Source organism: Cloeon dipterum, chromosome 4, assembly GCF_949628265.1.
Source record: "Cloeon dipterum chromosome 4, ieCloDipt1.1, whole genome shotgun sequence".
Classification (NCBI taxonomy): domain Eukaryota; kingdom Metazoa; phylum Arthropoda; class Insecta; order Ephemeroptera; family Baetidae; genus Cloeon; species Cloeon dipterum.
In genome coordinates, this window is record NC_088789.1 from 4,941,410 (window position 1) to 4,966,878 (window position 25,469).

Consider the following 25,469-nt stretch of genomic DNA (forward strand, 5'->3'; position numbering starts at 1 on the left):
TGGGCAAACATATGTAGCTATATTTTGCGTTTGTTCATGATATTTTCATTGATGACATTATTTGCCTGCAATCAAAATCATACAAGAACCAAACATTAATAGAGACGTTTTTTACCAATTCACAAAACTGAATTAAACCTGAAAATTTACATCGACGTATAAAAAAACTCGGGCACTCTTGCCAGTCGTAGAAATAAAAATAGCTTCATTACTTTTTCAAGAACATTTTTATTTCTTGTTCAGTTGCACCACAAAATTTAGGGCTTAAAATAAATAAGTATGTATATCAGTTACAATCTAAAAGCCATTAAACTTAAAAAGTATTTGTACACAAGAGCGCTTCAAACCAGTCCTTTTTTAGGTCTAACAATAAGCGCAGTTATAGGTTTGCACCACATGGTCGCATTATGGCAGTGGAATATAATCCTTAAAGTTCCTGGCACGCGCCGCTCTGTCTGCACTCGCCGTCCGCAAAGTAAAACCCTTTGGCGCACGAACCTGTCGCTGCTCTTTGTTCATTTAAACACGCAACGAATCTGGTACACTTTGTGCCTTTTACCACGTGTCGTCCGTCCGGTTTCCCAGCGCAGTCGCTGTGGCCATTCTTCACAGCCGCTGGACAGTGGCCCTTAGGAGTGCATTTGGACCCGTCGAAGATGCGGCCGTTGCTGCAAGTCAGGGTGCGTATCCTGTTCTCGTCCAGGCAGAAAAAGTACTGCCTGCACCCTGAGGAGGAGTCGGCGTGGTAGCCATTGCTCTTGCCGATGCAGTCCGAAGACCAGTACGGACACTCAAAGGACGTGTCCACCAAACAGGTAGTACCGTTGTAGGCGTAACCCTCCGGGCAAAGGTAGGTAATAGCCTTGCCCTGGAAGCAGTAGAGGTAGCTCCGGCAGCCTGAGGACAGGGCGTCCTGGTAGTAGCCGTCGGTTTTGTTGAAACAGGAGTTCAACAGAGGAGGTGTGCATGAGGAACCAGGGCTGCATTTTTGAGTAGTGATGTTGAAGATCTGAAAAAGTACAAGAAATATTTTAATGATTTATGTACAAAAAATTAGAGAGAGAGAGAGAGAGAGAGAGAGAGAGAGAGAGAGAGAGAGAGAGAGGGGGGGGGAGTTCTAATTATTCAGTTTAGTCCCATTAATTAAAAAGGTTAAAATCAATCAACTTATCAATTTATCTGAAATGCTGTCAACATTTGAAAATTGTTACAGATTATTTACATCGACTTCATAGTATAATTATGCAACCCGCTTATCAACTGAATGCAGACGGTTGCCTACATCAAAACTGTTTAAGTCAATGTCGATATTATCAGGGTCCTACAGCGCTGTGCTGTTAGGTTGTGGAACTCAGCCAACACAACAGGAACAAAATATTTCTGGGAACGCACCTGTCCGTTTGGACACTCGTAGATCTGACTTCGGACTCCAGCGGCTGAGCAGTAGAAGTAACCTCTGCACGAGGGTGTGCTGGAAACACCAGGACTGGAGGAACAGGAAGGAATCTCCTCTATGCTGTTGTGTCCGCAAGACGTGACCTCCGCTTGGTTGACGCAGGTGAGGCCGTTGAACGACATGGAGGTTGGACATTCGCCCCGCTGGACCACTTTACCGTTTTCACACATCAAGTAGCTTGAGCAACCACCTCTGAGGTAATCTCTAGAAAAATAATTACAAAGGAAAATGTTAGACTCATGATAAGTAAACAAATTATTAATTAGAATTTTTAATTTCATTATTGCAACCGATTACGCAACCCAGACAGACCTTCAAGAAAAAAAAATTGACTCACTGCTAAAAAATAATATTCCTCTGCGCACAAGATAAAAACGAAATTATGTAAATGAGTGATTATAATTTGTATACCTGTGGACGCCATCGTTCAGGCCGAGGCAGGCGTCCTTGGGCAGGTCGAGCGCCTGCTGGGCTGGCGGCTGCGGCCGGCACTCGACCAGGGCGCCTGGCACGCACATGAGGCCGTTGAAGAGGGTGCCCTCGGCGCAGGTCCTGCTGAGCGCGAGGACTCCACCCTTGCAGAGCCAGTAGGCGGTGCAGGCGGTGTCCCAGTGGTAGCCGTCGGGTCTGGAGGCGCAGTCTTGAGCGGCGCCGGTGGCGGCAGCGGTCGCGGCTGCAGCAAAGCGTCGCTCGTTAAAGTCTCCATAAACATTAAGAAGCAGATTTATTCTGCTGCCGCGCGGCTAATTATGTAAGCACAGCACCGCGGTGAGCATTTGAGGATAACCGCGCGCGGCCGGGGCAGCCGGCGTGCCTGCAGCGCGCGTGACGTCATGCACTCTCGCAGGTTCCGTCTGGAAATCCGGGAGCGCGCCGAGTGGAAGGTAACGATCTGACCGCCTCCAACCATATATTACACGCAGCCTTACGCAAAACAACACTATATGCCACTTAATTATTCGCATTCTTCAGGCCAGGAATGTCAAGAACGCCAATTAAAAAATTAAGCCCGCTCCGACCGCCGCTCGCTCCGCTGCTAAAATGTGCTAATTGACTTATTGCCGCCGATGACCGCTTTTTATGTCCGGCTAGCACCGTCGCTGCTGGTGCATCCTTGTACTGATGAGCCGCTTTTTTGCCTTCTTCAAACTCAAAGCCGTAGATCAACATTTTTTTTCACAAAAACTTGCTCTGTCGCCGAGCGCCTTTTTCGACTAAATGTAAATGCAAACATTCGCCTTGGATGTTATGGCTACAAATGCTAATTAAAGAAATAAAAGAGCAATGACACTTTTGAACAAACAGTACTTGACGTTCAACATCTTTTGCAAAAAAATTACAAGTGCAGAACGTAAACATCAAACACTTTTACAACCTCAAGGTGTTACTCGAGCGCGAAGCAACCAAGTGTCTGTCTGCAGTATTGTTTCAAAATCATTTTGAAAACGCCATTTATATATTTGCCACTTGTTCTTGTTCGATTGTGAGAGACTCCTGATCATGACGCCAATCATGCTCGATTCGAATTGAATTTATTCCACTCGCTTTGCCAAGAGAATGTCCCGATCAATCATCGAGCGAACTGCTTGATGCGATTAAAATTTATGCTGCTCAAGTGTCACCTCTCTCGCCTGCACTTTAATCAAACCGTGCAAACATAGAGCCGCGCGCGTGAAAGACACCTTCAGGTGGCGGCAAGCGATGGTGTCAGACGGATGTTTCCATACTTGCGTATGTTAGGAAAGAAGAAGTGTACTAGACAAACACTCTGTTTTCGGTCTCAAGGCTTCTTGCATTGGATTATAGCGTACATCATTATACGAAGAGAGCGCTCGTCAGTTCTCTCTTGATTTTTTCCTGAACATTTTATTTCACATTTGTTCACATTTTCATCGTCTTCAAAAGTGATTTGGCGTCTGATCAACAAATAATTTCGATAAAGCATGATTTTTTCTGAATTATTTTATTTCAACAAGAATAATACATATATTAGCGATCAATAACGATTAGACTTGGGCCTTTTAGTTGATTTTTATGATCAAAAGGGTCATTGTCTGTAGTCATTTTTTGGCTAAAATATTTAGTTTTCGTCTGTAAAAGAAGTTTTCAGATATTTAAAAATCGATTCATGTTTAATCTCAGGAAACGGAAATTCAGTGTATTATTTAAACCTGCATATATTTCATAATATATTTTCGAGATTTTTGAAGGGCAAAAATTCCATGAAGGCTTAGGAACAATTTGTATTTAAAGTGCTCTTAGTTGCTTAATTGGCAAAAATTGTTAGTAAAGTTGATTTTATGACAGTTAATATTGAATATGCATAATATCATATCATTCGAATCGTTGTAGCATGTTATCAGTTACAAATAGGCAAAAAAAGAGATAGCCGCCAAAAATTCCTAAGTGTGATAAAAAATGAGAAATTTTATAAAACCCATTTAAAAATGTAAATAAGCCCATTTATTTTCTTAATTTACTCGATTAAAAGCTCACAACGATGAGCAAATTTGATTCAGAAACAAGTAATAGAGCAGCGGAAAAAAAATTATGCAAATCCTGAGGCAAAATTCCCTTCAATAGGTCGTAAAATGTAGTGAATGGTGCATTGTCAACGGTCACGCCGGTCTAGAAGCGACTTAGACTTTGATAGACATTTAATGACCGTACACAAGACCTTGTTAGATTGTACGATGGTCAGGCGCAAATATTGCTCAACGCCCTTGTCGTGCATGTATGTTTGGAGGCAATGCACTTTCCGAGATGCAAAAGAGCGGCTTTTTGCCTCGATTTGCCAGGCGCACTTCAACTGAGCCAACAAAGATAGATGAGTTTTGTGTGCGCATATGTGACGCCAGGCGCAGTGTGTTTTAAAATGTGCCTGTCATATTTAGCCTTTTTTGCAAACGCTTAATTGGCTGCCTCTCAATATTTTGACATCTCACGTTCAGCCTATTTGAGAGGCACCAGGAATAACTCATCATTTATTCAGCATTTTTCACATAGCTTTGAAGGTTGTGTGCGCGACTGCAGAGTGCCTGGGAGAGCAATATTGCTTCCAAACAGGATTTAACACTTCAGAATTTTGGCATTCTTTCAAAATGAACAACGTTTGTATTCCTGACGCTTTCTCGTCTAATGATAATCTCATTCTTTAAAATAAACATTTCCCAATCCATCAGTAACGTAAAGAATGCATGCCTGATTATGTAATTAGAAAACTTTCTTGCCAAAGCCCAACAGTAGGTTAGAATTCGACGATTTGTCCCAGTTAAAAAAAGACGCCCTATCAAATTGATATTGATTAATTTTTTAAAAAATATACCTTTCAGAGGCCAAATCTGTGCACATGGGAAGAAAAAAATCTGGTATATAAAGATGAGTTAACATACCTGCAAGGAAAACCAAAACAAATTGCTCTGGGTTCATGCTGCATGTGTTGCTGTTTTCGCCGCTCAGTGATCGTGACTTGTGGCGCGGGCCAGGCGCTCCTCAACCTCTTATACCCTGGACAGTCCCCCGCCTAGCCAGCCTAGCCAAGCACTTTGATCCCCTGGATTTGCATCGCAAAAGCCGGCCACAGCCGCACACTCACGACTGACCGAATTTCTGCACTTGCCCTTTCCTAGGATTACACGCCGAAAATTATGCTAATTTTCCTGCTGGGGATTGGGGATTGACGTATGCCGCGCTACAGCGCGTCTGCTCTGAAAGGAAAACCCCACGAGTCAAAAGATGCGCAGAAAACTGGATCTTTGGTGAGCCTGCTGCAAGCACGAGCTCAATTTCGAGACTGCAGCTGTGTATAGTTTCCTCGTCGATTCCCAGTACTCGGCTAATTATCGCCTACGTTAACGCGTCAATCTCTCGAAAGCATGCCCAATTATTAATTCACTTTTCTCTCTCCTAGTTACACATGTTCTAAGTCTTTAGCCATCATGGAAAGATTATAAATACTTAATATACTTAACTTTATTTACTCCTTATTTGGATGACTAAGCTAATGATGCAGATATTTTAAACGTGTTATTTTTTAATTGAGAATGCAATTAAAGAATTGATTTATTTGTTTTAACACACTAATCGTACATTACAAGGCAACAAGGTGTATTTCTGACAAGAGTTCAGTTTATTTTCCTATCTAGAAGAAGAATAATTACTCATTTTCTAGATATTTTTTAGGAAAACTATTGCTGACTTGGCCAAATGAGGCCAAAACATTGGGATCTCCAGTATGAGGAAGGAGTGCAAGGTCATTTTTCTTTCCAAATTTCACAAAATACCACCAATCAACAAAACAATTCTACGTTTAGTATAGGAGCCATTTGGAGATTTTTGTTTCTTAAAATTAACTTTTTTTCGTAGATTCAATAACATGTTTCACAAAACACTATAAGCTATAGGAGAAAATTGCTTTGAATAATTATATTTTCCTTTGACCACATTTTGAGATTTTTAATGTGTCTATATTACATGAAACAATCTTGCTGTTTATGTTTTTGAACATCTACACATGTATACTAGAGAGAACAAAACAAGACCGTGATTGATGTGTGCGATCGAGCTTTTTGGCAAACGCGCGTGGTCACTTGAACCTGGCGCCGGGAGCGAAATCTTCGCAGGCATCACTCACTGCCTCATTATATGGGCGCCTGAGCACTCATTAACGCGCGGTGCTGAATTTTTTGCCGTCTAGGCCCGCTCGTGCTCACGGGTGATAAATTCGCGAGTTGTGCCGCGCGCACGGATTTCCCTGAAAACGCAGACCAGTGGATGAGATCGAGGACCGATGGTGTGATTGATGAGGGAGTCATGGAGTTGCTTGGGGGTCACATCCGTATCGAGAGTCTCTCTCTCTCTCTCTCTCTCTCTCTCTCTCTCTCTCTCTCTCTCTCTCTCTCTCTCTCTCGGTTGGAAGATGCGCTTCACCATTAGCATTACAGAAGAGGCAATAGTGCCAGGGGCGAATCTTCTCAAAGATAATCTAATCCGCTCTGTGTGATTCAAGCATCGTGATTTGCCAGACTCGGAAAATTAGCAATTTTGTGGTTTGGTAGGTTGCTTGTACGCACATGTTGAAATTCAGTAAAAGGATAATGTCCGCGTATACGTTTTTCTATATAGCTATGTTAAAAAAAGATTAGAAGACTGTTCTTGAGCATCATCTCATTAACTGTAGAATAATTTGGTATTAAAATTATCTAGCTTTAAAGAAAAAAAGGGACAGGCAAAACAATACTGACTAAGACAAATTCTCAGAGTGAAGTTTGTCTAATTCAAGAATAAGCAAAAGCATGGTTAATCCTACGCATAAAAATGAAATCTGTTATCCATCAGAGGATTTAAAAAAAAAATACTTCATTTACTTCGCTCAATAGTTTTTTCAATGTACAATAAATATAATGGAACTTAGATTGTCCTACTACATCTATAGTAAATTAGGATTGGATAAAAATTAAATACCAGCAACTTAAGTGCTAATTTACAAAGAGAAATTACAAGAGAGAAATTGAAACAGGAAATAAATAAATAAAATTTATTTTCAACAGTAAAAAATTAAACAATCATGATATGTCATGCTGCATATAAGGAGCACAAACCTCCCCTCTTGGTTGAACGACCTTCTTACATAAATAACAAATGTGAACAGAAATTAATGGACCTGAACCAGTAATAATCCACTGATTTTATTTTAATTCTGGTGAATGTGTGTAAAAATTGGAGCCAACCAACAGTTTAATTTCCAGAAACTGTGATGAGAAGTGTAGGCACGCCACTGAATGCGAGGGGGCGACAAGAACGAAGCAGGATCGCAACATCCCCCCAAAATGGAACGAAATATACGCTGTTTGTGAATTTAGATCAGTGCAGGTCACGACCAATGTGTATATATAGTGTCTGCCTGGTGTTATTAACGTACTTTTTGTGGTTCCTTTCTTTTATCTGCGCGCACGAGTGGAGCGGGGCAGCAGCTCGATCCGGCCGGCCTGCGGAGAGAGAGGCGCACGAATATTTATTTGTTCAAAATCACGACTTTTCCCGCATTATACCACATTATAAAAGAGAGGCAACGCTTGCTTTTTATAGAATGCGGATACGCGACCAGTGCGAGCTAGCGCGCTTGTGCTTTCAGCTTCTCTCAACAACCTGCCAGCAAAAACGACCTTATATTATATGTAAAGCCGACTTTTTGCAGCTAAACTCTCATGTTTTTGCTCTCATCAAATCCGACATAAACAACAAGTCAACTCTTGTCATCTTCTGCAGCAGCAGCAGTCGAGTTTAAGATTTATATGCATATTTCACGCGGATGTTGGACGAATCACATTTAGATGGATGGCCATTAGTATTTTGCCAGTTTGCAACCAGTGGCGCAAAAAATATCCGCTCTCGTGCGTCACAATTAGGAAAGATCGTGACGGGATCCGTTTTTAAACAATTTTCGTGTAATTCGCTTTTAATTTGTAAGAAATAAAATGAGTCTTAATCCTTTTTCGAACTGAGAGCGAATTCTGGTGTTTGCGTGACGACGAGAAGTTAATTATCGAAACGCTAGTCTTATTAAAACATAAAAAGGTGGGCTGTAAAGCAGCAAAGCGCGAGTGTTCACGAGTAGGGGCTCTGCACTGAATAAAACGTTCCATTTAAAATATTCATTATAGGTATAAAATATGCGTTTAGTTTACGTTCGATTTTAAGGCACTTCCGCTGCGATTTAAAGAGGATTGCTACTGCATAACCCTGGAAAATGCTGGTTGCCAATGCATTTGCTGCAGCATGAACTCATCCCATAGGATTCAGTTAAGCCTAAATTGAGCTAAGCAGCACAGTAAATTTTTTAGAAAGTTGCTGCAAAGCCAAACATTTTTCATTGTAATTTACAAAGAATAAAGTATATTATTTCATGCTATTTGATTTCATTGTTTTTAAGTTGAAATAGCATTGTAAGCTAAATTTCGGGTTCTATGTAAGTGTCGCAATTGCAAAATATGCTTACAGTTCAAATCACCTTCACATAAACTAAGTAACTGAAGTGATTAAAATTCTGAAACGATCAAAAATGTATGTTTTTATTGATTTTTAAGGGGGTATAAATGGGGTTGAACGGCATGCGCCGATCATCCTTAAATTATACTTTATTTACCTAGGGGATGACCAGATGAATCAAATAAATTGTGCGTGTTTCTTGTTTACAAGACCCTTAAAATCCGAGATTTACAGTGATCACTAATCAAACATCTTAAATTATGCTTTTTCGTTATTTTCCATAGTACCCGCCAGCAAATTGTTAGCCAAGAAATATGCAGTTTACTTTTTTTTTAAATGTCCTGAAATATTTTTTTGATAATTTACCTGCGTTAAATTCAATGTCACATATATTCTGTGTATTTTAACTGTTTGGTCCAATTATAGATTTTAATTTTTCCCATGAAATAGGGCTGCAGTGGACAGCCGAAAGGCAGAAAATAAAACAACGACCTATTTTCAACAAGGAATATCAGAATATTTCATCCATAAATAGTAGTTCCTGTTTATTTTATAACTGTTGAATAGGAATGTATCGCATTTATTTCGCAATTTGCAAAAAAATTTCAACGGCATAACATTGTTGAGCTTCGAAATAAAAGCATTTTTGAACGCTATAACCGTGGGACCCTTGGAGTTAAAGATGGTAGAGATTAAGTTCCGACAATCCTGTTACCTCTTCATGTAATTGTTATGGAAAGTAACAGGATGTTTGTCCCATCGTCGGATCCTAATATTTTCCATCCATATGCTTGTTTTGGATGGAAGAGAATTAAAAATCAAAAGCACGTTCCTTTGGCGCTGAAAGTGTCCAAAATCAGCCAAGTGCCATTCGTCTACTTATTTGAGCGCTCTCATTGGTTGGCCTCCGAGTTGGTTTGTGAGCGGCGATAAACGTAAACAAACGAAACAAGCCTGAGTCGAGGGTACGCCAACGCCGGCTTCAACTTTACCAGAATATTTCTTGAGCGACGCAGCGACTGCTTCCAAAAAACGATTCTTGAGAAAGATACAGCCGCCCCTTCAGTTATAAATCATGGTGGTTATGAGCAGTTATCGCGAGCCGAGCGGCGAGATTCGCCATCAGGAATCCAACACACGTGCTTTCGTGAACGAAAGGGAATTGGGCAGCGGCACCCTTTACATTGCAGAATCGTAATATACCCTGTCCAATCGCAAGAAAATCATACATGTCTCCTACTCCTTAGCATTCTGTCGTGGAAGAGCAGCACCTCGGAGGATGGATTCAGCCTCGAGTACCCTCACATTTCTCTTCACGCTGTCTCGAAGGACTTCTCCAACTTCCCTCACGAATGTCTCTACATCATGCTGGACGCTGACGTCGACAATACAGGTTTGTTGTTCACAGAGAAAAATTAAAGATGACAGTTAAAATCTCCTTTAAACAGCAGAGGCTGGTGATGACGACGAGGAAGAGGATAACTTGACAATCGTCAGATTTGTTCCTGCAGACAAAGGTATTCTGCAACAGCTATTTGAAGCTCTAAAAGACTGCCAGCTCCTACATCCAGACCCCAATGACAGTATAAGCGAAGGTAGTGATTGTTTTAAAGAAATAGTCTTAATGAAATCAAATATTTTTACTTGCAAAAGACGATTTCGAAGGAGAAGATACATTAGCAGCCCTCAATAATATCACAATCCAAAGGATTTGTAAGAACATTTTCATTAAGTCCAGAGTCTAATAATCATTTGAATTTTTCAGCCACAGACAATGGGAATGGCCATGATCACAGTGACGATGCAATGGATGCTGAACCAGGCCAGTTTGATGATGCGGAATAACAATGAAGACGTTGACGACAATTATTTGTATGCATTTTGAGATATTAAGTAAATTTAATGGTACAATTTACAACACGATATTTTATTTTATAATTCTAAGTTTTTACAATTCTTATGTTAAGGTTTAATTTTGATATGCAACTTTACGAGTCACAAATCTACTAATTATTAACAGTTAATTTAAAGCAGGTTTTCAACTTTGAGAAGTTGTTCTAGGGTAGATGGCTTAACAAGATTACTTTCTATGCGTTTAGAACACTTTTCAATGTCTTCACATAGAGCTTGAGTGTGTGGAAACAGGTTTTCAAAGCATTGGATTTCGTCGTTGACAGCTGACTTCAAGAAGCGTACGGCCTCAAATCTTCCAAGGATCTGATCAAACTGTTGGTCGACTTTGCTGCCAGTGGTGTTGGCATAGCGCATCTGGCACATGTCCTCAGGAAGAACCACGTCGTCGGGGATGTGGAAAATTTTCTGCTCCATCATGTTCTGCAAGGCACCTAGCTGCTTCTTTGTTTCGTCTACGACTCTCTTGGACACCAAGTCGTAATTCCTGTCAATATGGTCCACTTTGTCCTTCTTGGCCTCGCCCAGTTGTTTTTTCACCAGCTTTGCCATGTTGCTGAACGCATCATTTGCAGAGTTAAAATAGATATACTCCACTGGAATAAAAATTAAATATATAATAATAATTAAAAGCTACTTATTACAGGCTCATGAGGCTTACCTTCTCTGTACAATTCTCGAACTGCTCTATCGTAGAATCTGATTTCGTACTCATCTTTTTCTAAGGGTGGCTTATCTTCCATTTCAGCCTATTATTTTCTCTCGTCAATGGCCTTTGATGCTGGCTTTCTCAACTTTTACTAAACTCATTCAACAAAAACATATGATTCGGAACAACCGGCTGATTCTACCGCCAAATCTTACGATCCGCCTTGAAATTTCCCGCCCTTTTGAGTGCAATGCGATGCTTTTATATTTTTTAATGAACATTTTTTTACGTAATCAACGATTACCTTCTGCCTTTTAATTCTCTAGCATCATAATTTAATCATTTAAGTTTTTTTATTTATCAATTGGCACCTGATTAATTCCGTTTATTAATTTTATCAAAATAACACTACTTCTTACTTCTGATTGTTAGAGGTAACTCATAAGATCACCAGATGTCAGTTTAGTCGACAGGAAAACGTAGTGAGCGCGACTTGGCAGAAATTATCAGCCATAGTTCCAGGACTGGAGACAGATGGCCTTCGCATGGTCCAAGCGCAACAAATGTTTAGAGTTTTCAGCACCAGCATCGAGCTCCAGCGAATAGCGAATGAGCGAACTGCGCGAGCGAAGAAAACAACATTTTGGTCCGTTCGAGTCGGGTGCGTGTTAGGGTGTGAGTGCGTTTGTTTATGAATTTGTGCGGCAGCCCAATTATGAACCATGCAAAGTGACATCGGAATCGGTGAGTCCAGCTACTTTTTGCGAACCCACTCTGTCGGTGTTTTCCTTTTCATTGATATAAGACAGGAGAATTGCGAGAGATTAGAGAATTGTTGAGTTAACGACGATGGCGGCAAAAATGTCTTTGGAACGAATTATGGATCTGAAAAACTTATTATGCCGGCAATTCACTTTTCAGAAGCTTTGTTGTGTCATAAATTATCAATTAAGTGCATCGTTAGTTTTTGAATTTTGCTTCATTCCAAAATTTAATATCAAAATATTTTTAAGTAGATAAATATATAACAGGTTATTTTGCTACGTGTGAACTGTTCATGTTTTTGGAAATTAAAAAAAACCTCGATGAAAAATTAATTTTCTTTTAAGTTGCAATTTCCATTCACCTCAAATTATGACTCTATAATTATTTGTAACAGCCACGAGGTTCAATTTAAATCTCTAATTGATTTTGACCTTGATACTGAAGTAATAATATCAGTGTAGATTTTTTAATTCAGAACAATAAATTATCTATACTTGAAACGATTGACTGGTATTTTATTCTTATTTCTTCATGGAGCAGAAACAATGTAAAACTTTGAACCTAGAGGCTGGGCCTGGGGAGCGAGTCGCGTTCGGCGAAAATTGGCCAGCCTGCCGGGGGTTGGGGGTGCGCGTGGAGCGAGTGCGCCGGCTTGGTGCTCTCGCCAAGGGTTGGGCGTGCTGTTGATAGTACTCCGACGGACTCTGTGCGGATCGCACACTTCGATCCCGTCGGCACACCGGTGAGCCAACATCAATATTTCCTCTGCTTCGCCATTTTGCCAAATTTCAGCCGCTTTTTCCCCACGAAATCGTTACTTGAGCAGCATTTCTTAACAGCACTAGACCGATGACCGCCAGGTGCAATTTTGGTTTGACAAATGTGGAAAATCCGGGTTTTGCGTCGAATTGTATGCACCCATCCTACACTATTTATATGTTTTTTTTAATTAGTTTTGTATTTTACTTTTAACTATTTTTAATACCTTTTAACAGCCTAATTACTGATTAACAGAAGACCTTTATCATATCAGTTTTTTGATTCAATTTATTATTTGATACATTTTTAGTCGTTTTTTCCTCGTGACAGTTGACATTTTTAGTCTATCATAAAATATGTGTGCATATATGAATAAATGAAAGAGCTATATAAAAGCGAACTCATTTTTCTGCTAAAGCAGAACTCTCCCTCCAGCCTCTACTCGACAGCCTCTGTCTCTCAAAAGTGGTCTTTTCCTTTGATGATGACACTAAAATGCGATGACGATGGCAAAAATTAAAATAGTTCCCAGTGAGATGACTTTTTCTATAAAATCAGACACGCCCAGACCCAGAGGCATTCAACAACAGTTCTTATCAGGAATTCATCAGTTTCGTGGAAAATAGTCATTTATTTAATCACTGCGGTTGGCAAAAATATTCGTCGGGATTTCTAAATCCGCTCCAACCGTAGCTATTTTTGGCTCTTTCGTATTTAACAGTATCTGGTTTTCAAACAGAATACAAATGTGGATTTCCAGCTAAACGCGCTGATGTTTGTCCGCTTTATGTGTACTTCTTGGACGTTTTGCTCATTTTGTCACAGGTCCGACGGCAGCCATAAAAGGGGCACGCACGTAATTCAATAGCAGCCTTTGTAATTATGCATTCCTTTACATTTTGTGCCGCTCTGGTTACATAATTTTAGCGTGTTGCTCTACACTACACTCATCGCGTGAACTTGTTTTCTCACCCTGAGAAAAGTAAGGTTAAAATTTTTAAAATTCCGACTGTTTTAATTTTACTCAATCTGCTGGAATTTTTATTTGCTCAACCAGAGACAAATACTATCAGAATTTTTAGCGCCTAGTTTTGGTGACGATTCAAGCTTAAATATAAGATTTTATTGCTTATCTTTTTGGCCTTTTTTTCAACGCCTCGTCACGCGAACAATGATGTTAAAATTAGCTTTATGGATTCCGACCTTGTCATCTTTACAATATAAATATGTCACAAAAATAACCAACTCAGGACGGAAATGGCTGCCTTTTTAATGTTATTGAATGCCCCCTTTGCCCTTTGTTGGGACCTAACGCAGTTAAATTTCCGTTGGTGTCTGTTTTTATTTTGTAAAGGCCACTTTTCAGAGGCAGTGTGCAGAAACGATCCATTTTGCGGTGGTGGCGTCGCGTCTTTCCACCTGCTGGTCCGGAACAGATTCAGACGGCGATAAATCCGCCCTCGTTCGCTACCATATTATCTGCGCGCATAAGGCAGTGAATGCGTAATAATTTGAGCGTAATTACTGCGCGAGCTGTGTGCTTTCTCCCTCTCACCACACACAGCGAGCAGGCATCTGGCCGGTGTTGCGTAAAGCTAGCTTGCTGCACGTTGCTGCTTGTGATTTTTTTCTCACTTTTTGCAAAGCGGCAGACACGGCAGACAACTTTGCTCCCGCAAATCGATATCAAACACAATCATTTATACGTTTGTGCCGCCGCGATGCCAGCCTATATTGATCGGCCGCGAGACGAGCCGCCTTTCTTGTCCTGCAGCCACGAAAAATTACCATTCTCGGTGTTGGCAAGATGTTTTCTGCCCCACCTATGTTATTAACAGATTGTACGTGTGGCTTTGCGAAAGTTAAAAAATCACAAGAAAAAAATTCGACGCAATTGGATGCGACAGAGAAATATTGTTTGTTTAAAATTAAAATATGTTTAAAACTCGGGTTTACTTGCGCGCTTTACAAGACACAGCTTGAGAGTACTTCTTCCGACTTAATGCGGAATGTAAGAATAGTGTCTGGAGTAAAACGCCCTGCGAGTCCTTCCTCGGAGCAGGCTGCTGCTACTGCTTGGCGTGAGCAATTTGCATAAATTTTAAAGTACAACACACTCCGGAGCGCAGTCATTTATCCAGTGCGAAGCTGGCTGGCGGTTTTAATGCCTAATGCAGCAAGCTGTGCTCGGGCGGCTTTGTGAGTCTTCTAATGGCGAAAATTGAATTGACCATCGCGGGCTTGTTTGTTGTTACATGCATGCCAGGCGAACGCATGCGTTGCAAAGTAAGTTGAACAAGGTTTCTTGTCGCCGCGCCGCGTTAATTGCCGTGAATTGCAATTATGAGACGCATGGCGTCTACTAAAGTCAAGGCTGCGCGTCGTTGATTGCGAAGATGACAAATTGAAACTGAGATGAGAAACTCGGCGTCAGATGTTCATGCAATCAGTTCGAGGAATGAAGTGAGGCTTGGTATTTAATACATGATTTGATTTGCTCGTCGCTTAATTATTTCAAATTCTACCTGTCACTTAAACCGTTTTTAAACGAAGACTTGCAATCCAATATATAATTACAATAAATAATATTATGTTGTAAGTTAGCAAACGCATCAAGCGGAACGTGCTATTGATTTTCAGCTCAATGAAGAAGAAACAGTTCTGTTTCTCGCTGACTGACTGCACTGGCAGCTTAATTTCTAATCCCGGGCAGGCCGAAAGTGCGAGAAAGAAAGAAAGAAAGAAAAGCACACCGGCCGCGAAATCCGAGTTTCGCAAACAAGCTAGCCAAGAGTCGAATTTCCTTCAGCGACCACAGACGCAGCCAGAAGTTGTTCGGTGCCAGTTTCAACGGGCCGACTGGCGCCACACTTTTGTGCCGGGATGCTGGCTGCTCTTTTAGCTCCGTTAGCACCTGCTGACAGCATATCTCCCTCCAGCGTTAGGGGATGCCAACCTCGCTGACTGACATCTTTTTCCAGCCGGTTTTTGTCCCAAATATGCAGTCCGTTCCTTGGGCTTTGTAGTGAGAAGGAGAAGCGAGGAAAATGCATTCCTTGTCATTCTGTCCGCCCACTCACAAATGAGAGGAGGCACGCCCTGAAAGCTCACGTATTTTCCTATTATCGAATTCCTCGTTCCTCTCATCAAAGTGAACGAGGCGTAGATACGAACAACAATTTTCTTGTAGTTTCTGTTCCAGCATGAACCAAACGAAATGTTTTACTTTTGTCTATTATGCGTGAGCACTGTCACTCGCAATAAAAAATATTAATATTTGGGCAGCACTCGCACTTACAATTAGGCGACAAACCTCTCTTTAATTTAAAAAGGTATGTCACTTTTTGTCTTGAGTGCTGCTTCTTACATTTAATTACGAAATTGGCCAGCCCATTTTTGTGACCTTTTCGCGGCTGCATTCTGAAGGATCTTTTTGAAAGAGCTCACAGTAGCACATCAAAGCCTCGTTTTTAATGGGTGGGCATGTCCATTCAGCGCCCGTCGGTTTACCGTTCTTTTTCTGTCAGTCAGCAGGCTGATAAAAGAGTCAGGTAAATAAGGCGCGCGGCTCTTATCAAGACACCTACGTGTGCGCTTGGAATAATCAATACTCTCTCTACTTTCGGCCAAAATAGGAAAGCGTTGGGCCAGAATGGCAGTGCCGCTTGATATCAAACTTCCCTGCGTGTGCGTGCAGCTACTCCGACTAGGGAATAATAACGTTTCACACACCCACGTACTCCTCTCAGTACAAACCACACAAGACAAATTTGTACAAGAAACTTCAAAAGTTAACTCGCTTTAAAGTTCTGCAACTTTACCAACTACCATTGAAACCCTACAGAATATACACATTTTTTCTGTAACACGTAACACTTGGAAAACGCAGTGTTTAATTTGAAGTGTCTATAACCTAGTTGAATGGTTAATCAGCAATTGTTATTATAATATCTGCTAAAAAATGTAAGTTCCTTATGATTAATAAATTAATAAACACACATGCCTGTGTCAGTCTAATGTGAAGTTCGTAACGATAAAAATATTTTTCCATATTTCGGCTCCAAATAAATTGGTTCTAACGAAAACATGAAACTAGCAGCAATATTTCACAAGTTTTGGCAGATATAATTTCTATTATTTCAACATGTCGATCGCTCAGGAAAAATTCGATTAGATAGTTACATCAACAGCGGCTCGGTGCAAAAAGTTTGACTGGCTGCCAAACCACGCTCCTGTGCACCGAGCCGATGAAGACAAAGTGATATTGACCGAATTCCAATTCGTTGAATTAATCAAAATGTTGTGGCATCTCCATCTGCCAGGGCTGAAAAAAATTTGCCGCGCGAATGAAGCTGGTCAGCCTTTTTTGCCTGGTCATGTTCGGCCAAGCGAGAACTCATCCCTACTGCGCACTTCAGCCCCCTCTATTAATTGACACCTACATATATCAGCCTCTGCTTTTCCTGTCGACTCATTAGAGTGTGAAAATAATTGGACTGGATAGAGTTCTACTTTGTGCTCACATTTCCCACACTAGCCAGAAAAAAAAATTCGTGGAAGGACAGAACGTAATGTGTTTGTAGATCAAGTTAGAATCGCACTGCTTTTGCTGGGGCAAAAGCAAATAATTCAAAGCAATTGCGAAATTGACTTTTTGTAAAAGTGGGCTCTCTCATACACTTGTTAATTCTTTTCTTCTTATTAATTGGAATGCAATCTAAATGAATTACTGTTTGTTTTGAAAATGAAATCGTTTCGTGTCTTACGAAATGCATGGTTGACACAATTCCGTGATCAGAGGAGAGCCTGCCGTGGGATCTTTTGGGAAAAGCGGCAGGCCGACGTGATCATCAGCTATTCTTTGTGCGCCTCGCAAATGCCCAGGGCGTTTCAAATAATAATGATCTGTGAAGCAGCAGCAGGCACGGAAAAAAGAAAATGGCAATGTTTCCTTTTGATCTCGCCAGCTCACACAGAGAATAAACTAATATGTGTATGCATGTTCTGTAATCTGATATGCTCAATCGGCACGTTTATTGTGTTTTGTGTTGCGAGTTCCGAGAAAGGGCTCACTTTTCATGATGCTGACAGTTTTGTTTCTCGCCTCGCTTTGAATTTGCTCTGTTGTTTGTGTTTTAATGGTTCTGACATTCATAAATATGAATAACTGTTCTTCAATCAAGTTTGCTGTTTGGATAAAACCAATTTTAACGCTGGATATTCCTTTAAAATTTTTTAATGACTCAAACAATTACAACTTCTGCTGGCTAGTTAAAATCTTGGTCTAAAAGTTACTAAGTTCGTTTAATCTAAACCTGCCTTCTGCTAAACACGTATTTCAATTTTTCCTGCTGAAAAATGAAATATCAAGAGTCCAGCACTAAAGTTTCCTTGGCAAAAGTAATTACTGTCGACTGCCCATAAAATTCGCTCAGAGCTGCATCTATTGCTCTTCTCAAATTTCCCCCGAGGACGCGCGCGAAGAATCAATTGGATAGCCTGAGAATTGACGTTTTGCCGCAAGGGGATGAATCAGTGGCAGAATTCCTCGGGTCCTTTGTCTCCTTGGGGACCGAGATGAGAAGTGGGACGTGCTCATTTGTCACCCTCTCTTGACCGTAGACGGTATCACCGACTCCCCCATCTAGGAAGCCATCATAATAATTGTAATTTACCACTCAATCACGCCAGGCCTTGAACTTGCGCTCTCTCACACATGCCACACGAATATAATAATAAATTCATGCGAGTATAAGGAAACTGCCCACACGAATGTTTGTGCGGCAAAGGCGTGCGTTCGGATCTAATTCTCGTAATAGTTTTATAGTGTGCCCGGCTATTGGCTGTAAAAGATTCGAATCGGAGGGCACGCATGTTATTAGCAGTGCTGTGTTATTATGCGGCATATATTCGAGAAAGGCAAAGCTCTCTGGAGGCAAGTTTGGTCGTTCAGCACAGGCGACTTTTCCCCCTGTGAAAATTGAGCGAGCTTAATTAAATTTTGCTTCCACGGAGGTCCTCTGAGTTTAACCTCAATCATTCCGGGAAATATTGTGGTTAATAATTTTTTCTAATTAAGGTAAATTAAGAGACTTCTAGCCTATGATTATTTTATTTGTTATACCTTATCAGATGCATCAGATGTTTCATACTTTGCTTTCAAGCATTTAGCTTTCTCATTAATTACTTCCCTCATTATGAGGTTAAACCTATATAACAAAGGTTAAACCATTCAATAAATTTGTTCCTGCAAACTGCATGCAAGTCCACGTGCTTCGCTATATTTTTCAGTGTCGACTGGCCAAGTACCACCGGCTGCAATGTTGCGTGCGTTTCGCACGTGCTCCGAAAGCCAATCAACTCCAATAATGAGTCTGCCACTGCTAGCCATGTTTGGTCCTATACAGTACGTCAAGTCGGCTGTGTCGGCTGCAAAGGGCGATCGGGGTGGGTTGCGTTCAAAATAAGCAATGGACCACTACTTCCTGTCGCGCACGCTAAACTGACACACACATGCTGTGCAGCTCTCGTCCACCCCCTCGCCCCCTTTAGCTTCATTTGCTTGCGGTGCACCTCGCTGGGGTAAACAAAATTCCGTAATAACCGACGTGAAATGTGGGCACTGCCCGACACGCCTTTGGGAGAGAAAATGCCAGGCAGCGCTGCATTATGCATTCAAAAGGCCAGGAAAAGCAGTAAAAAGTGCATGAACGCCGAGCTAAAGAGACATAAAGAAACTTTTTATAGCCTTCCTTCTCTGAATTTCATAAAAAATGTATTTCGAGAGCTATGAAATTCAGTTTTTCCTTGCTATAATTTTACTGCAATTTGCAGGTAACTTCTACAGTAATTGTAAATAAATTAAATTCATGTTCACCTCAATCCATCTCGGAAAATGAAAGATTAAGCTTAAGTGCAATTTACATTAATTGCAAAAATAAGAGGTTTCCTCTCAACCCCGCTCAACTCACTCAATTTAACAGCTTTTCACGTTCATATCAATTTTCAACGCTGGCAAATAATGATAAACTATTCCAATATCCCGCCTTGGGCCAAAATTTTCAATTCAGGCGTTGGATCTATTGTGTCCCCAGCTGGTGTTTTTCTCCAGGCCATATATAATTTTATTACAAAGCCGTGGCGTCCGCACTTTTATTGGAGTTTTATGGCTTGTTCACCTCATGAAAGGCGGGTCTCTCGACTCATTTGTATCTCGCGGCATGCAGATGACTAGCCGCCGATAAATCCAGCGAAAAAAGCGTCTGCTGTTGGATGGCTGCGGTGTACGCGCTCGCGTTCGATGAGAGTTGTCCGCGTATATTAATTACTGCGCTGGTCGCCGTGGTGATGTAAGTGCTGCTGCTGCTGAGAGGATGACACCATCAAGCACCTCTTCGTTGCTTGCCCAACGTGCAGCAGACACGTTCGAATGTAATATCATTTGAAAATGGTATCATGTGCAGGTACAATGTGTAGTGCGCGTCGGTTCATTTTGCGCCGTCTATGCGGGGCAATTATATTCCTCTGCATAATTGCCGACTTGCATTTTCACACTCCGTTTGGCATTCTACTGCCGCCAGTTCTGGAGTTCAAACATGAATATTAATGAGCTGCCATGAGCATGCTGTGTGCGCGCGATCGGACCGGCGTACACAAATTTTGCGTCGGGCCCAAATCAAAGTTTGCAAACTTCGTTAATTGTGTATGCGGTGCGAAAACATCGTGCTTTGAAATTCGTTACGCCCAAACATTGTTCTCTGACTTCAAAACGTGTATTGTAATTGCAAATTATAATTTTTGAAACATCTTTTAATGATCCTTAAATAAAAGCGATTTAAAGTTTTGAGGATCGTGCATAACTGATTTGTCAAACTGCTGCGTGCATGCCCTTTAATTTTGGGGGATTTGTTGCACGATAAAGTCCTTGGTTAAAATCTCGCTCATCTCAAACGATAAAACGTCATATTATGGCATTGCTTTTTACAATCTCACATAATTAATTGTTACAAAAGCTTGCGAGTGTCACTTGTTTTACTCGTTGTAGATAGATACTAGATACACACATGCCATTTTCAGAGAGTATAAATTGATATCGATTTTAATTTTAGGCTGAAGTTGATGAATTCTGCCTAACTGCGCTGAATCACGAGGAGTTAAATTTAATCTTGGCCAGCAATGTTTGAAAGCCATTCAGTACACAAATCAGCTCATTTTCGCTCTCGCATGTGAATTTTTCTTTGATGAAACGCAGGCCTTCCGCTGACCCTCCCGGCCTCCTGCAAAAGAAAACAATTCACGTCTGGCACTTTTCAGCCAAGAATAAAATACTTCACGACGCCCACGTCGCAATAAAAGAGAGAATTCTCAATAAGTGCGCATAAGTGGAGTGTTTTGTAGTAGGCATTGGCAACTCTTTTTGGCTTGTCTGCAGTGACGTAATATAAAGCTGCCAGCTGGACAAAGAGTCCAATAGAACCTTACCACAGCAATTGGTGTAACGAAGAAAGCAGCCGACGTCTCACTTGGCTGCAGCTCAAGAGAGCGAACTCGAGTTCAGACGCTGATTCAGCCAATCAGACTGCTTGAAATTGATTGTCTCGAGTGTGCATCCGTGCAATTTGTCTCAATTAGCTGGCTGATCATTTCTCGCGATTAACTTCAAAGCTCATCTTCTTTCATGAACGATCGAGTTACATAATTTTATCTGCGTGCAATGTGTTTGTCAGCTCGTTGTTATCATGCTATTGTGTGCAGTAATTCAGTATTCAAAAATAAATTTTGCTCTTTTGCTTGGGAGCTATAGCCGCTCATGTCAGCTAAATGTGCGTGCTTAAGATTCGAAACACAAGTGCGTCTGCTAAAGTAATCATTTTATTAAACGTGCGGCTGTGAAAATTGCTCAGCTCTGACGCAATCGCCACACTGGAACACAACTAGTTGGGTTGAGCAAATGTGTGCGTGTACAAAGAGACCGAGTCATTTTTAAAAGTTATCCAAACAGGCAGAGCACGCTTTTGGCTCAGCCCAGAGTAATAATAATGTTATTATGCGCACGTGAGAAGGAGGATGACGTGAGGTTTAACTTTTATTAGCTGAATATTGTTCCTGCTCTCTACGCATATTTTTACTACTCGAATTGGACACTCAATTGCATATCTCATTTGCATTTGCAAGAAAACGCAATAAAAGCAAAAAATGTTTGTTCTGGAATAAAGTTAAATCGATCTTCTGTCTCATTAAAATTTCAATATCGATTGAAACGCACGAAATTATAGATTATAGAACAGTTGGAATTTTATGCGGGTTTGTAGCCCACATGGTTTCGTTATCATATGGAAATTAATTGAGAGCATTCGATTTACTCTCATTAACACAGTTTTTGTGAACATTTAGATCATTGTTGCTATTAAAGTCACCAATTTCTGACTGTGATAAGAAATAAAATTAAATTATGAATGCTTTGCGTCGTAATAATTGAGCAGAAGTGGCATGACACGAGACAGTTCTAAATTGACGAGGCATTCTCGATTCTCACCTTGTCAAAATAAAGTTTATCAATGAGAGACAATAACTTAATATACGAATTGAAATGCCAGTGCTGATTATTCCTTCAAACACGGTCACGACTCTCTTTCTGAATCAATCGCGAGTAATATTTATAGACAGCGAGGACATTAATAATCGAAACAACCGGCCTGTCTTGGCCGGCCCAATCTTAATTACATATCAGCCGTCGTAAATCACGGCTCCTGCTTAATCGACTTGATTTGTTTGCCCACAGGTGCGGTCATGACGGCCATCTCGCCTGGCTGCGCAGCCCCCGCGCTCTCTTCGATGCCGCCCCCGCTCAGCCCCCGGGGGTTGCAGGTTCGGGAGGCTGGACGGGCACTCAAGGTGCAGCACGCCGAGGTACCCCATTTGGTCAGCCTAGGCGGTGGCAGGCTCAGTACGTCCGTCACCCTTCACCCGCTGCCGCAAGGTCAGTTGGATTTAAATGCATCGGCAACAGCCAGAAATATTTGTTTTAAATATTTATTCACCTGAAAACAGCCATTAAAAGCTGCGTTTTTGTTATAAACATTCCTCCGACTGAGCTGCTGTACAAACATATTTTCAACGTTTTAACAAAGTTAATTTTTGTATCGATTTTTGGCTCTCTGAAACATTAATTTGCTCATTATCAGCTGCAAAAATATTTCGCCATGAAAAATGTATAATAATCTACATTAAAAAAATCGAACTGTGTGATACGCAAAATTCTTCGTTCGCATTTCCCCTGTCTTCTACAGCCATAAGTGGATTACTCCGTGGAGGATAGTAGCGTATTATAATGATACCAGACTTCCAGCGGGTGGTCAAGTTAGTTTGCGCAAAGTTTATACTGGTTTGCGTCAGGATTAGGTTGGTGTTTTGTTATGACGGACGGAGCTGCTTGCTCTTGGGACGTTGATATCATAGTGAGAATGCTTGGTGCCAGCTGACTTAGGAGGTGATTATTAATTCAGGCCGGCCATTAAGAGATGCTTAAAAGACTGACTTTATACCAGCAAAGTTTGAGAGCCCCAGTTTTTGGGCTGCTCTGAGCTTTTAAATAAAAATGATCCCGGTAGATATTAAATTTTCATTTATGCACAGTCCTTCAATTGTCTATTTCATCTCTAAAAAGTAAATAAATGGTGATATTTTACATAATCATATTATTACCATTCTTCTCATTGAAAAATTTCATTACCAATGCACAAAATATAGACTCTAACTTTTTGGTGTACTCCTGAGTATTTAATTTACTTTTGTTGAAATCCCTGCGGTGTTTACTTTCATTTAGTGTACTAAAAAATTAATAAAAAATCTCTCCCAAGCCTCAAAATTTCTCCAAGCTTTAAAGCTCTAGTGGATTTTCATCTTTGCTGCTCGCATTCTTAAAAATTTAAATAATTTTCCATCTTGAGGCTAGAGGGGTGATCGCCACAATGGAGGCTGGTGGAAAAGTCACTAGCAATTTACTCGAAAAGCAGATTACGAGCTCGCAGTCGGGTCCCCTCATTTTCCGTGTTTTGTTGCTCCCCTGGGGAAGCAGGGCCCAGCTAGCTTACTTTCCTCTGAGTGAGGCAGAGACAAACGTCACGAAGAAAGTGTCAGAGTTTGGGCAACAACTAGCTTTGGTGTGGCTAGAAACCCAAACCGCCACCATGGAGCAACCCCCGCCTTCCCGCCCTCTCTGTTGGTCTATGTGTGCATCAGAGAGCAAGAGAGAACGGTGGCCTTGTCAGGGGGCGGAAATCGATTTATGACACAGAACGAGAGAGACGCTGCGGGCTCTCCTCCTGGTCCGAAATAATTAACAATGCAAGCCCATGAGTGTGCCACAGCGGTGTGTAATTCCACCAAACCCACGCATTTGATCGTTTCAGCTGTCAAAACTACATATCATGCGTTGTAGGATGCCCAAGTATGGCAGAGCGTGATGCAGAAGAGCTCCAGAGGTTAGAATTTTGTTCTCTTCATGAGTGGGAAACAGAATGAGAATAAATAAAAATTGTAATTTGCAAAACTGCACTCTACAATACATAATACTTATATGCTATTTCAATTTGAAAAAAAAACCATATTATCGTGTTTGGCTACATAGAATAAAATCTAAGATTTATGATTATCTAAAAAAATCACTCAAGCAAAGGCACCGTCCTCAGCTGCACAAGTTCAGGGTGTCATTGAACCAAAGAACACTCGTGTCTATTTTCTTTGCCTGTCACCAGCCATGTTCCAGTTCAAATTAGTCTCAGTAGCAAAGAAATAAATTAAGAGTGCCTTTTCATAATACGGTCGTGTCAAAAGTCGAGCCACATTTCTGAGCAATAAAATTTTTGAGAGACAACAGGATGCAACGTGTCACTCCAATTTCCCTATACTAAACTCTGCGTGTCACATGGGAAGAGTTGAAGGGCGCGCGCGGCGCAGCACTCTCACACACACATTCCAATTTATGGGCCTTCGACAGTTTTAAGTGCCTCGACAGCGGCCCTTGAATACATCTAAACTAAAAAAGCGGCTCCAACGCGGGTGCAAGAGAGAGAAAGAGAGAGCACAGCATGCAAAGCCAACAACTTTTTGTCCCTTTTCAGTTTCGCGTGCGCCTTTCGAGACGCACACATGGCTGGAGAGCCTTTGCAAAATCGTTCCAATTTGCAGCTTTTTGCTGAAAACAGAGAAGTGGTGCCGCGCTCACACGCGAAGGAAATTAAACGGGAGCCGTTTTTTGAAGTACCCCCTTAAGCTTTGGTGCGCATGCATACCGTCAAATGAGAGGTGCTTATTTTTGGAAAGGCCTTTACGCTTTTTGGTCGAGGGAGCTCGAAATTACTTCTCTTTGACAAATCACACTGGAGCATTTGGTGCGGAGAAAGAGTTAACAGGATGAGTCACCTACAATGTGGGAAGACACGATGCAGTGGAAGGGAAGTAATAAATTTGAGCTACACATATATGCTTGAAATAATTACACTAAGTCAGCAGTATTTGAATAACAATGTCTTTGGAGCTCGCGGTTATCAAATTAAATCGCATTACGTAGGCTAACAAAGAGGAACAATTGTTTTCTAGTTGAATTTCAAGCAATATAAATTCATTACAATAAAAAACCTTAAAGTTCACCCAACAGAATTAATTCCCTTTTAATGACTACCTTTCTTTGATGATTTGAGTAATTGTATGCAACATCTCCACCTGCGTGCCGCACAGGTTGCAAAATAATGGTGCTCTTTTTATATACTGATGCAGTCTCTATGTTATATATGTCAAAGCTGAAGAAAATATATGCACCTGCTTTGCTTGACTTGTGATAACGGCTGACACTATTCTCCTCGAGCAGCTGGTGTGTCTCCATTAAAAAGGGATGCTCGATGGAGTAATGCCCAGGTCACCATATTCTTGGCACATTCGAGT

General features: G+C 41.1%; 4 protein-coding genes across 10 annotated transcripts in view; 2 read left to right on the forward strand and 2 right to left on the reverse strand.

Moving 5' to 3' along the window:
- Positions 1 to 208: 208 nt before the first annotated feature.
- LOC135943632 (peritrophin-48-like) lies at positions 209 to 5,247 on the reverse strand. The gene is made up of 4 exons (XM_065490274.1): positions 4,849 to 5,247; positions 1,868 to 2,129; positions 1,393 to 1,660; positions 209 to 1,009 (listed from the first exon to the last, which is right to left on the reverse strand). The coding sequence occupies exons 1-4, from the start codon at positions 4,883 to 4,885 to the stop codon at positions 428 to 430; spliced, it is 1,149 nt and encodes a 382-aa protein (XP_065346346.1). The 5' UTR covers positions 4,886 to 5,247; the 3' UTR covers positions 209 to 427.
- Positions 5,248 to 9,384: 4,137 nt separating this feature from the next.
- On the forward strand, positions 9,385 to 10,361 carry icln. 3 transcript variants are annotated; one of them, XM_065490337.1, is made up of 5 exons: positions 9,385 to 9,637; positions 9,691 to 9,836; positions 9,895 to 10,038; positions 10,097 to 10,156; positions 10,209 to 10,361. In XM_065490337.1, the coding sequence occupies exons 1-5, from the start codon at positions 9,519 to 9,521 to the stop codon at positions 10,286 to 10,288; spliced, it is 549 nt and encodes a 182-aa protein (XP_065346409.1). In that variant the 5' UTR covers positions 9,385 to 9,518; the 3' UTR covers positions 10,289 to 10,361. The 3 variants fall into 3 exon arrangements, with proteins under 3 accessions (XP_065346409.1, XP_065346408.1, XP_065346411.1); XM_065490336.1 differs by having other exon boundaries at positions 9,386 to 9,637; positions 9,892 to 10,038; XM_065490339.1 differs by lacking the exon at positions 10,097 to 10,156 and having other exon boundaries at positions 9,386 to 9,637; positions 9,892 to 10,038.
- LOC135943679 (uncharacterized) lies at positions 10,334 to 11,187 on the reverse strand. Its single transcript, XM_065490335.1, has 2 exons — positions 11,016 to 11,187; positions 10,334 to 10,950 (listed from the first exon to the last, which is right to left on the reverse strand). Exons 1-2 carry the CDS (start codon positions 11,095 to 11,097, stop codon positions 10,469 to 10,471), a joined length of 564 nt encoding a protein of 187 aa, XP_065346407.1. The 5' UTR covers positions 11,098 to 11,187; the 3' UTR covers positions 10,334 to 10,468.
- A 411-nt stretch (positions 11,188 to 11,598) lies between these two features.
- LOC135944693 (pleckstrin homology-like domain family B member 1) overlaps positions 11,599 to 25,469 on the forward strand; it is a 41,159-nt gene continuing 27,288 nt past the window's right edge. For 2 of the 5 annotated variants that reach the window (XM_065491817.1, XM_065491820.1), the window contains exons 1-2: positions 11,599 to 11,747; positions 22,309 to 22,506. In XM_065491817.1, the coding sequence (XP_065347889.1) occupies positions 11,726 to 11,747; positions 22,309 to 22,506 (220 nt within the window). In that variant the 5' untranslated portion in view covers positions 11,599 to 11,725. Of the gene's footprint in view, positions 11,748 to 12,420; positions 12,511 to 22,308; positions 22,507 to 25,469 lie in introns of those variants that run through there. The other 3 variants (XM_065491819.1, XM_065491818.1, XM_065491821.1) reach the window with 3 other exon arrangements.

What these genes read in the sequence shown, in the direction of transcription:
- LOC135943632 (XM_065490274.1), bottom strand. Translation starts at nt 4,885, where the DNA reads ATGAACCCAGAGCAATTTGTTTTGGTTTTCCTTGCAG. An exon ending in TGTTTTGGTTTTCCTTGCAG is followed by an intron (nt 2,130 to 4,848) that starts GTATGTTAACTC and finishes GCTTTGCTGCAG; the next exon opens with CCGCGACCGCTGCCGCCACC. An exon ending in ACGAGTGTCCAAACGGACAG is followed by an intron (nt 1,010 to 1,392) that starts GTGCGTTCCCAG and finishes GTACTTTTTCAG; the next exon opens with ATCTTCAACATCACTACTCA.
- icln (XM_065490336.1), top strand. Translation starts at nt 9,519, where the DNA reads ATGGTGGTTATGAGCAGTTATCGCGAGCCGAGCGGCGAGATTCGCCAT. An exon ending in ACCCTTTACATTGCAGAATC is followed by an intron (nt 9,638 to 9,690) that starts GTAATATACCCT and finishes CCTACTCCTTAG; the next exon opens with CATTCTGTCGTGGAAGAGCA. An exon ending in TATCACAATCCAAAGGATTT is followed by an intron (nt 10,157 to 10,208) that starts GTAAGAACATTT and finishes TGAATTTTTCAG; the next exon opens with CCACAGACAATGGGAATGGC.
- LOC135943679 (XM_065490335.1), bottom strand. Translation starts at nt 11,097, where the DNA reads ATGGAAGATAAGCCACCCTTAGAAAAAGATGAGTACGAAATCAGATTC. An exon ending in TCGAGAATTGTACAGAGAAG is followed by an intron (nt 10,951 to 11,015) that starts GTAAGCCTCATG and finishes TTTTTATTCCAG; the next exon opens with TGGAGTATATCTATTTTAAC.